This window comes from Chiloscyllium plagiosum, chromosome 13, assembly GCF_004010195.1.
Source record: "Chiloscyllium plagiosum isolate BGI_BamShark_2017 chromosome 13, ASM401019v2, whole genome shotgun sequence".
In the NCBI taxonomy this organism is placed as follows: domain Eukaryota; kingdom Metazoa; phylum Chordata; class Chondrichthyes; order Orectolobiformes; family Hemiscylliidae; genus Chiloscyllium; species Chiloscyllium plagiosum.
In genome coordinates this window covers 31,215,521-31,231,176 of record NC_057722.1, presented here as the reverse complement: position 1 = coordinate 31,231,176, position 15,656 = coordinate 31,215,521, and the positions used below count along the sequence as shown (strand labels likewise).

At 37.6% G+C, this 15,656-nt stretch overlaps 1 protein-coding gene across 1 annotated transcript in view; it reads left to right on the top strand.

The window, feature by feature from the left end:
* Nucleotides 1–15,656, top strand: part of si (sucrase-isomaltase (alpha-glucosidase)) — a 150,265-nt gene that overhangs the window by 62,973 nt on the left and 71,636 nt on the right. The window contains exons 19-25 of the mRNA XM_043703005.1: nucleotides 631–715; nucleotides 3,267–3,323; nucleotides 4,855–4,979; nucleotides 5,102–5,190; nucleotides 5,606–5,655; nucleotides 10,810–10,983; nucleotides 11,936–12,079. Of these exons, the coding sequence (XP_043558940.1) occupies nucleotides 631–715; nucleotides 3,267–3,323; nucleotides 4,855–4,979; nucleotides 5,102–5,190; nucleotides 5,606–5,655; nucleotides 10,810–10,983; nucleotides 11,936–12,079 (724 nt within the window). The remainder of the gene's footprint in view (nucleotides 1–630; nucleotides 716–3,266; nucleotides 3,324–4,854; nucleotides 4,980–5,101; nucleotides 5,191–5,605; nucleotides 5,656–10,809; nucleotides 10,984–11,935; nucleotides 12,080–15,656) is intronic.

Below are 15,656 nucleotides of genomic sequence, written 5' to 3'. Positions count from 1 at the left end.
GACTTGAGCGACTGGGCTTGTACACCCTTGAGTTTAGAAGACTGAGAGGGGATCTGATTGAGACATATAAGATTATTAAAGGATTGGACACTCTGGAGGCAGGAAACATGTGTCCGCTGATGGGTGAGTGCCGAACCAGAGGACACAGCTGAAAAATATGTGGTAGACCATTTAGGACAGAGATGAGGAGAAACATCTTCACCCAGAGAGTGGTGGCTGTGTGGAATGCTATGCCCCAGAGGGCAATGGAGGCCCAGTCTCCGGAGTCATTTAAGAAAGAGTTGGATAGAGCTCTCAAGGATAGTGGAATCAAGGGTTATGGAGTTAAGGCAGGAACAGGATACTGATTAAGGATGATCAGCCATGATCATATTGAATGGTGGTGCAGGCTTAAAGGGCAGAATGGCCTACTCCTGCACCTATTGTCTATTGTCTATTGTCTGTTATCTATTGAAATATAGAAACAGCTTGATTGTGCTTTCCTCATTCCGTATGTAATGTGGCATTAATTGTTCACTGTTTCACTGATGATAAAGTAGCAAGTTTCATTTTACAACACTTTCAACCACAACATAAAGATTTTCGAGTGCAATGATGTTTAAACATGAAAATTGTTTTATCTTTTACAAGGTTTCCTACAGACAGTGCAACATGGACTATTGACCGTCAGTTCCTATGGGGACCTGCTCTTCTTATCACACCTGTGCTGGACCCTGTATGTTAATTAACATGTTTGTTTAAAAATTATTTAAATTATGAACAAACTAATAACAACTGACACTCTAATATTGTAGAATAGGAATGACTTTTTTTTCAAATACTGGAACATATGCAAATTTCTTATAGAGCAGTTTATGGTTTACACTGTTACTAATAACTGGATAGTTTCACTGAATTTAATATGATTTGATTGGTATGCTTTTTCCTATAATTTTAACTGCTCAGTCGAGGCTGTCCACATAAGTAACTCCAGGATAGATGGGTCTTGACCACTCTCGGGCTTTGTACCTTCGTGGTCAGGTAACTTATCAGGGTAACTACTTGACGTCCTGGGGAAAGTGAGAAACTCAGGTTAGGGATGGACTTCATTAAAAGGCATCATTGAGGGAATGAAAGGAGAAAATTCAAGGTAGAAAGATTAGACCAAATACAGCAAAGGAGGGAATGGGAGCTTGAGATTCAAGGTGCAAATTATAAAGTCACTATCGTTCTAAATACTACCCGAGAACAATGTATGACCAAAAATGGCACTGCAATTCATGAAGTTCTTTACTATGTTACAACCTAATTAGGAAAAGTGCTGATTAAGACATTACAATGTGTAGGTACCGAATTAAATCACTAAGACAACCAATTTGTCTGACTGACCATTATTTAGTATAAAAGCAATTCACAACAAGTTTCACCATTAACAGTAAAATAACCCTATTATAAACATACCTATTATTTGACAAATGGCAGAGAAAATAAAGGATTATAAAACTACTATGATCTGATTAAAGCTATACACACTGAAAAACCCCAAATTCACACAAACGCATTCATGAATATACAAGAAACAAACATTTTGACCCTGGCACAATGGACAGAAAAATATTAAATTTTGAATATTAGGGAAATTAAAATTTTGAATATTAGCAGTATAGCTAACATTGGGTGAATTAAATTGTCTCTCATAGCTCTTTTCATTTTACAATAATAATGCATTGCGTGTGAAGCGATGGCCATTCTTCACTTCAGTAGTTGATCTGGTGCTTAGGTCTTTTTTTAATATTTGAATTCTTTGTTTTCAATTTCTTTGTCTTTTCACTCATAGCAAAAGTAGGGAGAGAAAGAGATGCTTTCTGTTTGCTAATTCTGGAGGTCTATGGCCGCTCTCCAAGTACAGATCTGGTACAAACTGCAGCTGGACCAATCCAAGCACTGTCATCAGGCAGTCTTTCCTTTACTCAAAGATTCCTGGTGATACTCTGACCCAGCACTATATCGATCTCACTGCTTAAATAGAAACATTGTCTTGCGCGGCTAAGGATGCGCACCACTTGATTTTACCAAGTTGAAAAACTTTTGTTTTATTTCATCTGTATAGTAGTCTAACATCCATTCCAGTTTATAACCCAAAAAGGAAATATATGTGGTCTCTAACAAATGTTAAGGCATGCTTTTTTGTGGGAGGGGACTTTCGTGGTGCTCTATTGCCAAACTTTCACTCTCCCTGTGTACCACGAATACTTTAGTTATAATAAATACATTTGTAACATTTGACACACCTCAGAGCTCCTTTTTGCAGCATAATATATGAACATGTGCATTAGGATCAGGAGTATGCCAGAACTAGGGGGCAATATTTTTAAATTAGGGGTCACTCTTTTAGAATAGAGAAATATTTTGTCTCAGAGGGTTGTATGACTTTGCAACTTTCTGCCTCAGAAGGTGGTAGAGGCAGCTTCATTGCATATTTTTAAAGTGTAGTTCATAGATTCTTGTTAGGCAAGGAACTCAAAGGTTATTAAGAATATATGTGGGAATGTGAAATTTAAAATACAAATAGATCAGCCATGATCAACCTAAATGGTGGAGCATACTTGAAGAAATGAATGGCCTATGTCTGTTTCTAATTCAAATATTTATATGATGCAGGACCACAGTTCAGTTTCTAGTTTGCAGCATCTGAAGTGCTGTGGAGCTGGGCTTTAAATTTGGTGCTAGCAGTGTGAGCATTGCAAACTCCTGGCTGCAGTGAGTATTTCCACCTGTCTCACCAATGCAATTGCAAGAGATGGGTAATGATATAAACAAACTGAAGAGCAAAGAACTACATGAGAGAAGTGGACATCAGCCACAGGAGGCCAGATGTAACAAATCTCACTTGAGAGAACCCTTTGTCAAAAGTGGGAAAATTCAGCCCTTGATGTCACACAGATATCAACACTATTCCTCTCCATTTTTTTTGTCAATTAGTCTAAAATCTTACCTGAAAAATTGCACCTCTGATTTTGCAGTGCTCCCTCAGTACTACATTAGTGTTCCAGCTACATATGGTTAGTTCTCCAGAGTGGTGCCTGAACCCAAACTTTGTGTCCCAGAGGTAAAGATTATGAGTTATGGCTGAAAATAGTCTAGTAATACACCATCCCAGAAACCAAGGAATGTCTGTCAGTCTGAAATGAAAATGAAGCCTTCCCTATTTCATTTCTCAAATGTAAGCTAAATACCTTTCTTAAAAATTCATAGCAATGTTACTCACATATTTCCTTTCTTTTCAGAATACAGAAATTGTCCATGCCTATGTGCCTGATGCAGTTTGGTATGAGTATGAAACAGTAAATATCACTTTAATTCAATTTTGAGTTCATAAATTATTTTTCCACAATTGAACACTCCTGCAGTGCAATGGCACTGACAATGAACACCACCCAATAAATCATGGTTCAAATGCATCAGATTTTCCAAATATTAAATTAATGGATAGAAAATTATACACTACAGACCCACAATTTGTTGGCTACAGTTCCCTGCTAGGATGACACACATAGAAATCAGTGCTATCATTTCTGAGAACTAAAGATTTTCCTTAACCATTTAGTACATCAAAAGACTTATTACAGATTAAGTGTACTTGGAGCCAGAAATCAGATATTCAATTACGAAGATAATAGCAAGAAAACACAAAAGATGGTCGTCGTTGTCTCCAAAATTAATTCTGCTGCCTCCATACCTTGACGGGAATGTGGAGGTGTTATCAAATTGGTTAAGACAAAAAATAGGAAGACTGTATTTTCCAGCCAACTTTTTCTTTCATCCAGCATGCAACTATCTTATAACCATAAGGAATGCCAAATTAACAGCTTGACTGACAGCTTCTCCCATTGCCCAATAGGTTACTAATTTCATCTTGATATCAGGGTAGAATTCATTTTTAATGGTTGCTGATTACCATATGATGAATTGAATGGCCCAGATATTCCAATGGCCAGATAGTAATTGAAACTGCACAGACAGAGACTGAACCACATGGAATCCCACACACAGCAGTCTCTGCAAGAATTACCTGATAAACTGAAGATTATGATGGGAAACTCCCTTGCATGTGGAACTCAGCAAAATCTCCCTTAAGGTTAAATAATTTGGAGTGATTACCTTTTGTTAATAAATAGGTACCCAGGAAAGATTAGACTGTTAAAATCTAATCCATCTCCTGGATAAATGTTAAGCTAACCCTACAACTTAACACTCCACCACAACTACACTTCCCCTGACTCCTTACACCTCCCCGGTCTCCAACAAGCCCACCATCTACCAAATGCCCGAAATCTAAATTCATTCCACCCCTGCCTCACCCAGAGCTTAGCATCATTCTGCACTGGCCAACCGTAACCCTACTCCTCCCTCCCAACCCCCTTCCAGCACTGGCAGAATCCTCCTGCCTCACCCCTTGTTCTTTGGCACAGATAGCCCACCTCACTCACTGCCAGCCATACTTCTTGCCACCTATCCCATCAACCCACCCATCCACTGGCCGGTCTTCAGTACCAACCACCGCTCTCCGCCACACTTCTCATCTGCTGGCCATAGCATCCCTGCTCAGCACAAGGAAAATCCCTCGCCAGCTCTGACACCCCTCCAACAAGCTATTTCTACGACCTACATCCAAGGTAAAACATCATCTCCATAAGTCTTTCTGCCAAATTTTACAGTATTTATATTAGATGCCAAGTTAAAGACATAAATTGATGCATAAATTATATTTAATATCCATCAGTGTCACACTCGCATCTTGTAGTGCTGTCATCCTAATTAATAGCAAAAGTGCATTATGTATATATGATAAGAAAGTCTTCATTATTAAATTAGGGTTCTGCCATATCGGCTCATAAGCAGTTTATGGATATGCGTTTACCAGGCGATAAACTGGGGCTTCATGTCAGAGGTGGATTTATCTTCCCAACACAGCAACCAGCAAACACTACCTTTTATAGGCAAGTATAGCCATATTCATATTTAACTTTTCTGAAGTTTAACACATTTATGCTAAACTGTCATAGGTAATGTCATAGTGTCACTGAATTGCATCCAATAAATATTCTGTTCTTCCACATAGTCGGAAGAATCCATTGGGTCTCCTCGTTGCCCTTGATGAACAAGAGAAGGCTAGTGGAGAATTATTTTGGGATGATGGAGAATCCAAAGGTATTGTATTCATTACTATGGCTGTCCAAAGCTGCTTTAAATACTGGATATGCACTAAACAACATTTTAGATATTGATCAGAGAAATCATTTTCCTCAAAATATATATTCGCTATTAAAGGTGCAGATTGTTGCCAATCATATCTCGTAGATTAGTTTCTGTTCAAGATAATTGTCCAAACTACATAGTCTGAGTTGAGAAATAAACTATCATACAAAAAGAAGAATTAAATCTGGTTAGCACATGGCTGTTAAGCTAATTCAACATTTGTAATCAAGCAATCATGTTACCTGATGTTCTTAATTCTCAGTCCTAAATATTTTCAAATATGTTGCCTAATATATAAATAACTCTGTTACTGGTGATTCTGATGCAGTGTTGCTGAATAATAAATTTCACTGGTTTTGTCTTTCAGATACTTACGAAAAGGGGGTCTACACTGCCTATCAATTTACAGTTGCAGAGGTTAGCTTTTTCCACATTGGTTCAATTATAATTTGTCTTTGTTATGGTATTACAAAATGTATTGCTCAATATGTATTGAAACACATTTCTCAATTGTTGGTTGAGATGCTTTACAGAAGTAACTATCTATCCTTTTAAATTTCATAAATACTACCCTTTGTCAAAACAAACTGTTTTCAGATCTGTTTCTAAAGGTTTGGTATGTGTTCATTTTCCAATCTACAGAAATTCTAAAACGTGATAGCATATCAAAGCATATACTCAAACATCATTCGTCATCAATTCAGTAGAATTCTTCGAGGATGTGTTAATTCAAATCAGTTCCTTATTAAAGTTGTGGAAAAATAATTTAAATAGGACTTTCAGCATTTGAAATGTCTCAGTAATTTTCAGGTTCAATCTTGGCATGTCTCATTTTATTCGGGATTGTTTCATGCTATGTTACATGTCCATCAGACAGTTATGAGCCAAGTATGGCACCAAGGAGCACTTCAAACTTAAATTCAGTGAGATAAACAAACAGAAAACTGTCCTTGGCTGAAACCAAACCTCAAACATCAGGCAATGCTGTTGTTATCAGAGAGTGGCCAGCACAGTCCCAGAACATCATTCCATGACTTCCTCAGGAAATGATGGTCAGACCATTCTTTTCTTTATCTTCTTCAATTCATTTCTTCTATTGTAAGGGACTGTTTCCATGTTGAGAATATATTAGCTAATGAAGAAGTGGAAAGTAATCAAGGATGAAAGCTACAGGAATCAACAGAAGTTTGCATGAATTGTAATAGAGAATTTGAAGTATTCTGAGACAAAAACTTGTGGTCAAAATAGACATGTACTGTAAGAGTGCACCAAAAGACTTTACTGCATCAATGTATTACATGTAAAATAATCCAGCATTTGACCTGGTTCCAACTAATGAAGCAGGAAAATAATTTACCTCAAGATAGGAGAACAGTTTGGTAATAGTAACAATGAGTTCAGAAGGTTCACATAGAAATAGATAAAGAAAAATAAATGTTAACTAAATATAGTGCAATATAAAAGTGTTGGACTGAAAATTATCTTATTGCCATGAGGTGTAAAGGATGAAGCCCAGATTTAATCTGGGGTTAACCTGAAGCCTTTGGTAGTTGAGTGTGACATGGTTCCAATTTTACATTGTATGTTGATGATGTGACCAACTCAACTATAAGTATTAGTCAGTATGATGCAGAAGAGCAGGTGTGAGGGAATTGTTGGATGTGGGTCTGAAAGGCTTAATACTTGATTGAGTGCAATAAATACTATCCAATCTAATGATATAGTGGGGACTTGGTCAGAATACAGAAGGAGACCATCACCTCTATGTCCTGCTTCTCAGCAAAGTCTATGTCCAACTGTGGCAATTTTTTGATGTGTGCATTTTGTTCTAGCATCTCTTCCCACACGTAAGAAGTATTTTGCCATCTCCTTCTAGGTACAGTATTCCGCCCTTTTTTTGTGGGAAGGATGCTCAAAAGAGTTCAATAACTTGCTCACGTCTGTCAGCTGCATCTCCTGCTTTCATAGCACGGTGTCCATCCTTTCAAACCACATCTGACATTTATTCTTTCCCTATCACCTTTGCAAAAATTAAAACCTGAATGAACTATTTTACTATCTTTAAAAAGGCTCTAACATTTTTTATTCTCATACGTAACATCACTTAACTTTAAATGGTGGCATACCTATATATTGGTAACAGCTGCAACCTCTCGATCCTGAAAGGTTTAGATTTAGATTGAGATTACTTACAGTGTGGAAACAGGCCTTTCGGCCCAACAAGTCCACACCGACCCTCCGAAGAGCAACCCACCCAGACTCATTCCCCTACATTTACCCCTTCACCTAACACTACGGGCAATTTAGCCTGGCCAATTCACCTAACCTGCACATTTTTGGACTGTGGGAAGAAACCGAAGCACCCAGAAGAAACCCACGCAGACACGGGGAGAATGTGCAAACTCCACACAGACAGTTGCCTGAGACGGGAATTGAACCCAGGTCTCTGGCAATGTGAGGCAGCAGGACTAACCACTGTGCCACTCTAAAAGTACAGATTAGATTACATACAATGTGGAAACAGGCCCTTCAGCCCAACAAGTCCACACCGATCCTCTGAAGAGTAACTCACCCAGTCCCATTTCCCACTGACTAATGCACCTAACACTATGGGCAATTTAGCACAGCCAATTCACCTGGCCTGCAAATCTTTGGACTGTGGGAGGAAGCCCATGCAGTCACGGGGAGAATGTGCAAACTCCACACAGACAATCACCCAAGGCTGGAATCAAACCTGGGACCCTGGTGCTGTGAGGTCGCAGTGCTAATCACTGAGCCACCACACCACCCCGAAATTCCCCTCATTAAATTTCCCAAATAAGGCTCAAGATAAACAGGTACCCAGCTTCAACAATAGATGTAATTTTGGCCTTATCAGATGCACCAAGGCCAGGTCTTCACTGTGATATTGTTTTATTTGGAACTTCACCATTGTCATGTCACCTTGGATGTTAAAAGAATCAGTTCAAGCTACACCAAAAAAAAGTGTCAACCTTTATTGTAAGACTCAAAGTAAGTGACTGTCCTTCATTGGTCCTTTTAATAATGCTATCTAATTTCTAATCTCACAGTATGTGGAGGGTTCATTTGTTTTTCCATTGGTATTTATTGGATTATTTGGCAGGAAAGAATAGAGAAAAAGTTTGGATAGCAAATCAGATTACTATATTTATCTGTGTTTCTGAAAGCAGCATTTTGCATTGAATATGATCCAATCTCTTCATAGCTAATGGAGCTTTGTCAATTCTAAACAGCCTTTTAGCAACATATGAAGCACTAACTAGCAACAAATATCTATGTCACTGAAATGTGAATGTATCCTTCAGATGTTGGGATTTTTTTGTTTTACCTACCTGATTTTGGATTAAATTAACCTGCTCTAATTTGTACTTCTGCCATGGTTCTAGCACTCTTTTTTTTATTTCATAAACTTACTGTGTAATTGGTTAAAGAAACAGTTATGGAAATGTGTTGCTGGAAAAGCGCAGCAGGTCAGGCAGCATCTAGGGAACAGGAGAATCGACGTTTCGGGCATTAGCCCTTCTTCAGGAAACAGTTTTTAAAGAAACAGTTAGAATTGCATAATTAACTTGTGAGTCCTCAGCTAGAGTCCATGACCAGCATGTTACAGGACAGATATGATTGCACTAGAGGTTACAAGAGAGATTTATGTAGATGTTGTCAGATCTATGAGGATAAATTGGGTAGGTTAAGATTATTTTCTTTGCATTGAAGGAAGCGAAAATGAGATTTATTTGTATTGGACATAATGTTGAGGGCCGAGACAGAGATGATAGGAAGGATTGGGTTCCCCTAATAGAGAGGTCAATAACCAAGAGGCATACATTTAAAAGTGGAATTGGACTTGCTGGTCAGAAATGTGGAGCAGCAGAAAAGCAGGAATGGAACAGCAATCAGATAGTGACTGCCACTTTGTAGCAAATTTGACCATTATCAGAATCGATGCTAAGGGTGGAAGCACTCCTCCCATTTATAAAGAAAACTTGGTTCTGCACTTGAAGTGTCATAACTTAGAAGGCTAGAGATCACAAACAGTAAAGTGACACAAGGCTGTATGTAATAAAAAGAAAATTGTTGGAAGCATCCAACAGGTTTTGACAGTATTTGCAGTGAGAAATGTAATTAGAGTTTCAGGTCTGTGACATTTCCTCAGAACTGGAAAGGGTTAGAAATGTAATAAGTGTTGAGGAAGGGATAGATGGGATAATGACAAAAAGATGTTCCGAGACCGTATTAAATTCTGGAGAGATTTTGAGTTATTTTTCCAGGTCTAAATCAATTGGAGAGAGAAGGCGAAAAGTACCAAAAAAAAACAAATATGTGCTGAAAACAGGTTTGCTGTTGACTGGATAAGAAAAGTACAAACAAGGGAAAAGAAACAAAATGGAGCAGAGACCATGGTCTCAAATTGATTAACTCAGTATGATTCCAGAAATGATGGTTATATGAATAGGGGCTGGATCAGTTAGGACTCTATTCACTACAGTTTAGAAGAATTGGGGGGGGGAGGGGGGGATTCACATAGAAACCTATAAACGTTTAATCAGGTTATACGTGGCAAACACAGAAAGGATGTTCCGATGTCTGGAAAGTCCAGACCAGGGATCACAGTCTAAGGACGTGAGATAGGCTATTGGAATGACATAATGAGAAATCTCCTAACTCCAGTTGGTGAGCTCGTGAAATTCTCTGTTCCGGAAAGCAGTTGTGGCCAAACTATTGAATGTGTTCAAGAAGGAATTAGATATAAGTTCTTCAGATGAAATGAATCAAAGGGAATGGGGCGAAAATGGAAACGGGAAACTGAGTTGGATGATGAGATCATGATCACATGGACTGAATGGCCCCTTGCTCCTGTTTTCTATATGGGTTGGCTCAGTGGGCGGCACTGCTGCCTTACAGTGCCAGGGACCTGGGTTCAATTCCAACCTCGGGTGACTGTCTGTGTGGAGTTTGTATGTTCTCCCCATATCTGCATGGGTTTCCTCTGAGTGCTTCAGTTTCCTCCCACAGTCCAAAGATGTGTAGGCCAGGTGAATTGGCCATGCTAAATTGCCCATGGTGTATGAGTCAGGGGTAAACGTAGGGGAAAAGGTTGGTGTGGACTTGTTAGGCCAAAGGGCCTGTTTCCACACTGTAGGGAATCTAATCATATTGCTATGTTTATATATCCATATCTGGTCTCTACTTAAGCTTCACTGCTCCAAGGAAAACAATTGAATGCATTCAATTTTTTCTTGTTGCTCATACCTTCCTACCCAGGCAGCATACCGGTGATTCTCCTTTGCATCCTCTCCAAAGCAGTCATGTTCTTCCTATAATGTGGTGACAAGAATTGCAATCAGTATTAGAGTTATGGCCTGAGCACTTGCTTTAAATGTGTTGGCCTTCATTGATTTTTTTCAGCAATCAAGTTCATTTCTTTGCGCAAACAATGTACATGCAAAAGCTAAATATAACAAAATATGGACCAATATTTGCATGATTAGTTTCAACACTTCCAGAGAAATGAAAATGGAATTGGTTTAATATAGCTTTATTCTCTTTTAGAATGTTTTAGATATTAAAGTACAACAACGGGGATACATTGACCCAAACAACCTTATATTTGAAGAAATAAAATTCCTTGGCATGAATAGTGTTCCAACATCCGTCATTGTGAAACATGGTCAGGATGTCAAAACTTTATTGCCAGAAAATATCATTTATCATCACGCCACTAAGGTAATGGAAATATTCTAATAATCTCAATAATTTCTGCTAAAACCTGTTTTTTCTCAACTATCCCATTCTGTGCTTCTTCATCAGAACAGTTGAATTTTGTTTTGTCATTATCATTTAGATGTGAAAAGATATATTAATTATTCTCTTTGCAGCAGAAGTAATTCATTCCAGGGTTAACTTCGTTCTCAGATTTTAAATCTAATATATGCGGAGTGAGAATTAAGTAAGATTATATTGTTTTGTGGGGCAAGGTTGATAACACTAAAATGATTTTAAAGATTATGATCTATATACGTAACACCTGTTAGTTGCAAAGCAAATTCTCCTGGACTTCATTGCTGTTCATGTTGGACTATGATAAAGAAGACAAAGACACATATCTGCCTAGATGTTGTGTTTGAACATTTAGGATTTTCCTGTAAAATAGAGCTCTTTGTCTTTCTCCAATCATACTCCACTTTGACACATGAACCTGGAATGTCCACTCAGTGTAATCTATCACGATGTTCTTTGATCTGGTAATGAAATAATATTTTTATCAGTTAAATGGATTAGTACACTAGGTGTTCCACTGTGGCCAGGATTCTTGCGAAAAAAGCAGTAGGCTAGAATTTCTGACTATGTGTGCGCTCCAGAGGCAGATTTGTTCAAACTTTGGTGGCAAGTGCTCAAATATATTTTTGGGGCAACTGGAAATCACTAGTATTCAACAAGTGAAAAACATTTTTGTGGTCATTGGTACCATAGAAAGGAGAAAATAATTGAAACACTACAAATAATTTTAAGTTCACATGATTAACTGTATTATTTTGGAAAATAGACTTCTCATACACAAGAGAAGCACGAGGTACTGAATGAAGGTCATTATTTAAACCATTGTTTAGAATAATGATTAAAGAGGATCATATCCATTTAATTGACCTGTCCAATAAAAGTGTTTTTCTCTAAATAGGTTGCTTATTTTACTGGTCTTCAGCTAGAACTAGGAGAATCATATTCAATAGAATGGAATTCTTCTTCAATAATAAGGATTGACTGTCATCCTGAAGAACATGCAAATGAAGCTGCTTGTCGAAAGCGGGGTTGTATATGGGCAGTAAGTAATCGATGGACGGAAAATTATTTTAAGACAAAAAGTTATTTTGTTGGATACATTGATATGCATCTCAGTGTGTACACATACATAAATTATCTTAATATGCAGATTTGTACTTTGCAATATCAGTTTGTGAGGCGTTTGGGAATGATTTTGATCATCAGTTGCATTTCAGGTTGCTCAAAAATGGCATGCAATTATTTTTTATCATCAGCTGGATGAACACTTCCACACAAACTTCATGTAAGTGCACAACTAGATGCAGAGTTGAGTCTGCAGCTACATGAGACCATTATCACCCCAGGCTTTGCAGACTCATGGCAGTCAGGATAATTTATGATCTTCAATATCAAATAATAAATACTGATAAATGTTTTTTTAAGGGAACATTTAGAATTCCATTATCAGTGGCAAACATGGTCCCAATTTTAAGTAGCTGCCATGAGAGATGCAGGAAAATCCAAGAGTATGCAAGAAACCCTAAAGGCATCATGTATATGTCAAGGTCTAATCAACCTTCTACTGTATTACCATATTATTATTGGATTTTCTGACCAATTAGCTTGAGCAAACCTGATAATAAAGCAAATGTGTTCACTTCAATGCTGGTATTTAAAGGTCAGACATGAAATTTGATGGATTTTGAAGTTAAAAATAGCAAAGAAGAAATTAGTAGTATGGGCTCCGCACATTCGTAGGCTGCACCTATTTTAGAGAGTTATAATGTTAGTCACCAGCCAATAGAAAATGTTGTACATACGTTTATTATTTTCTTGGTTCACTTGCTTGCTGATTAAAATCCTTCTGAGGTTTTCCACATTCTGTTTGGATTTTCTGCCAGATCTGAATGCACAACTACTGTCATCAGCCAAAAATTAGCAACGGCTGCACCTGAAACATTTTCTAGAGTCAGCTATTTTGAATATTGTTTAATTGACTGTCATTGGAAATCAGACGTCGACAAATGAGCATACAGGGCAGCAAAATTCAAAATTAGAGGTATAACTTAAATGTGTCATTGGTGGATAAGGGAGTTAAATGGAGTAAGGTCTTTCAGAAGAGGGGAAAATGTATTTTGCTTGCTGCTGTGAAAAGAATGATTTGTGAGATCCTTCACATATGCCCAGACACTCTCTGCCACTGCACTATGCCTTCAAATGGCTGTGCTGGTGAAGATACTGCCAGACATCTTCTACTGGCATGTGCCTTGACAAAGAAGGTCTGGAGAGAGATGCAATGATTTTTGTTGAGTATCGTCCCAAACAGCTCTGTCACACAGGACTTTGTGCTCTACAGTCTGTTCCCCAGAATGCACACTGAGAAAAATATCAGTTGTTCCTGGAGGACCATCAGCTTGGTGGAAGATGCTCTTTAGTGTGCCCAAGATAGGTTGGTCTTCCAATGACCTCGATTAAGTGTTGCCGACCGGCACATTCCATGGTCCAGGACTAACTAAAGCTTGGGGTAGCCCTGCCAAGGCACAGAGGGTAAAGACCATCTTTCTGCAAAAGTATAATGGGATCTGTCAGTTATCAGACCCTCATGGTGCCTCAAATGTTTGTAAATATTGTCCTGCATAAGTAAGAAATGCCTTGGGTTTTTTGCAACTGCAGGAAATGTCACATTCCAATGTTTGTTACTTTTCATGTGCAAAGAGTGTAGCGAAGTGCTTCAGCAACTATATATGTGCACAAAGATTGCTCATGAATAAAATATATTTTTGCAATTTAAAAATGTTAGATATATTGTACAACAATATAACTGGGCACCATTGAATGTAATATAGTACAGAATAGTTGGAAAAATAATCTTCCAACAGAAATATTCCTTCACTCAGGGATAGACAAACTATTGGAATATCAACAAACTCCCAAGTACAAATTAGTCACTGAATGAAGTGAAATGAAAACAAAATGGAATAAACCAGACTATTTACTTGTACCAGAAGCTTAAAAAATTTGAAACAAGCTGTGAAATTAAATCCCAATAATTCCAAAAATCATTGTTTTACAGATTCAAAAGCACCACTGCACCTCATCCAAGGTCACCCTTTTTCAGCATTCATCCAGAAAAATCTCTTTTTCTTATGGCTAGATGGGTCTCTAGAAAATCTGATAGCTTCTTCCTAAAGCAATCATTCACCTGAACTTAAATATTCACACCTTCACATAACCTCTTCTTGATTTTGTTTTAACACTTTCAGTGTGAAACTATCAGTAACCTTTACTTTAAGGTAATCTCTCATTAACAAATTAAATTATCTTCCCATTTTCTCAGAAGCAACTTTACACATGAAAGATATGCAAAACTGCCATGATCTGAAAATAAAACTAAAAAAGATCTCTCTCTCACTAAACTATGAGTGTTTTCCCTAAGCAAAAAAAAGTCAGAAATTTCTAACTGTAATATTGAGGCACATTTGCTTAGTTGCGAAATCCTCAACCCTCCTCAGAAAAATGAAAACCCAATAGTTCTGAAATCTAGCCTCTTCAAACTGTGTTTTTGAAAATCACCATGGCTACAAGAACACTCAAGTTAATTATTAAATCCCTCAGACACAAAGAAAAACCCATATGTCATTATATCATGATCCAAATTTAACATAAAATTATATTAAATATATATGTGTATACCCCAAATCATATAATCCATATCATAATAAGATGAAATTTAAAACTCAGAGGCTACCAAAATAGGATAGAATGAAGCTGTGGAGAGATTTGAAGGTAAAGACAGCAATTTTAAAGTTGACGCATTGTTGAATCTGGAGTGAATCATTGAAGGGATTATTTAGAACAGACATTAATACCAGATTAAAACTGTTACTTTTAGCATTGTTAAAGTCAATGAAGGATGGTAGATGGGAAATTCAACAGAAGGTAATTAGGATAATTGAAGCAAGTGATAATAAAAACTGTGAATAAGCATATCAGCAGAAATGTTGTGAAGGTAGAAATGAGCGATCATTCTGAAGGACAGGGAATGAGGATTGCAACTTATTTTGGAACTAACATATGTTCCAAGGTTTGGGATTGTCTTTTTAATTGTAACTGAATCATTGGCACAGTGGATGAGGTTATTGGTAAGGAAGTGGATTTTATTACAAAATTTATCTTGATCTTATAGCTCATCACATGAAGAAAGTTGTGTCTCATGCACATTAGAGTGGCACCAACCACCTATAACTTTAGAGTAGAGCTAGGTATCATTTGTATGACTGTGCAAGTTGCCCCCATTGTCAAACCAGCTATTCAAGGAATTACAAAGCATATTTTATGCCATTTTATATTCCATGTTTGACCAAAATTTGATGCAGCATCACATTTAATCTGCATACATTGCATGTGTGAGAAGATGTGATGTGGAGGTGCCAGTGTTGGACTGGGGTGGGTAACATCAGAATGCAGATGACACCAGGTTATAGCTGTTTTGGAACAGCTTGTCATGGAGCCCACAAGGGAGCAGGCTATTCTGGACCTAGTGCTATATAATGAACCAGACTTTATAAAAAATCTTAAAGTAAGGGAACACTTAGGAAGCAGCGATCATAATATGGTAGAGTTCAGTCTGCAGTTTG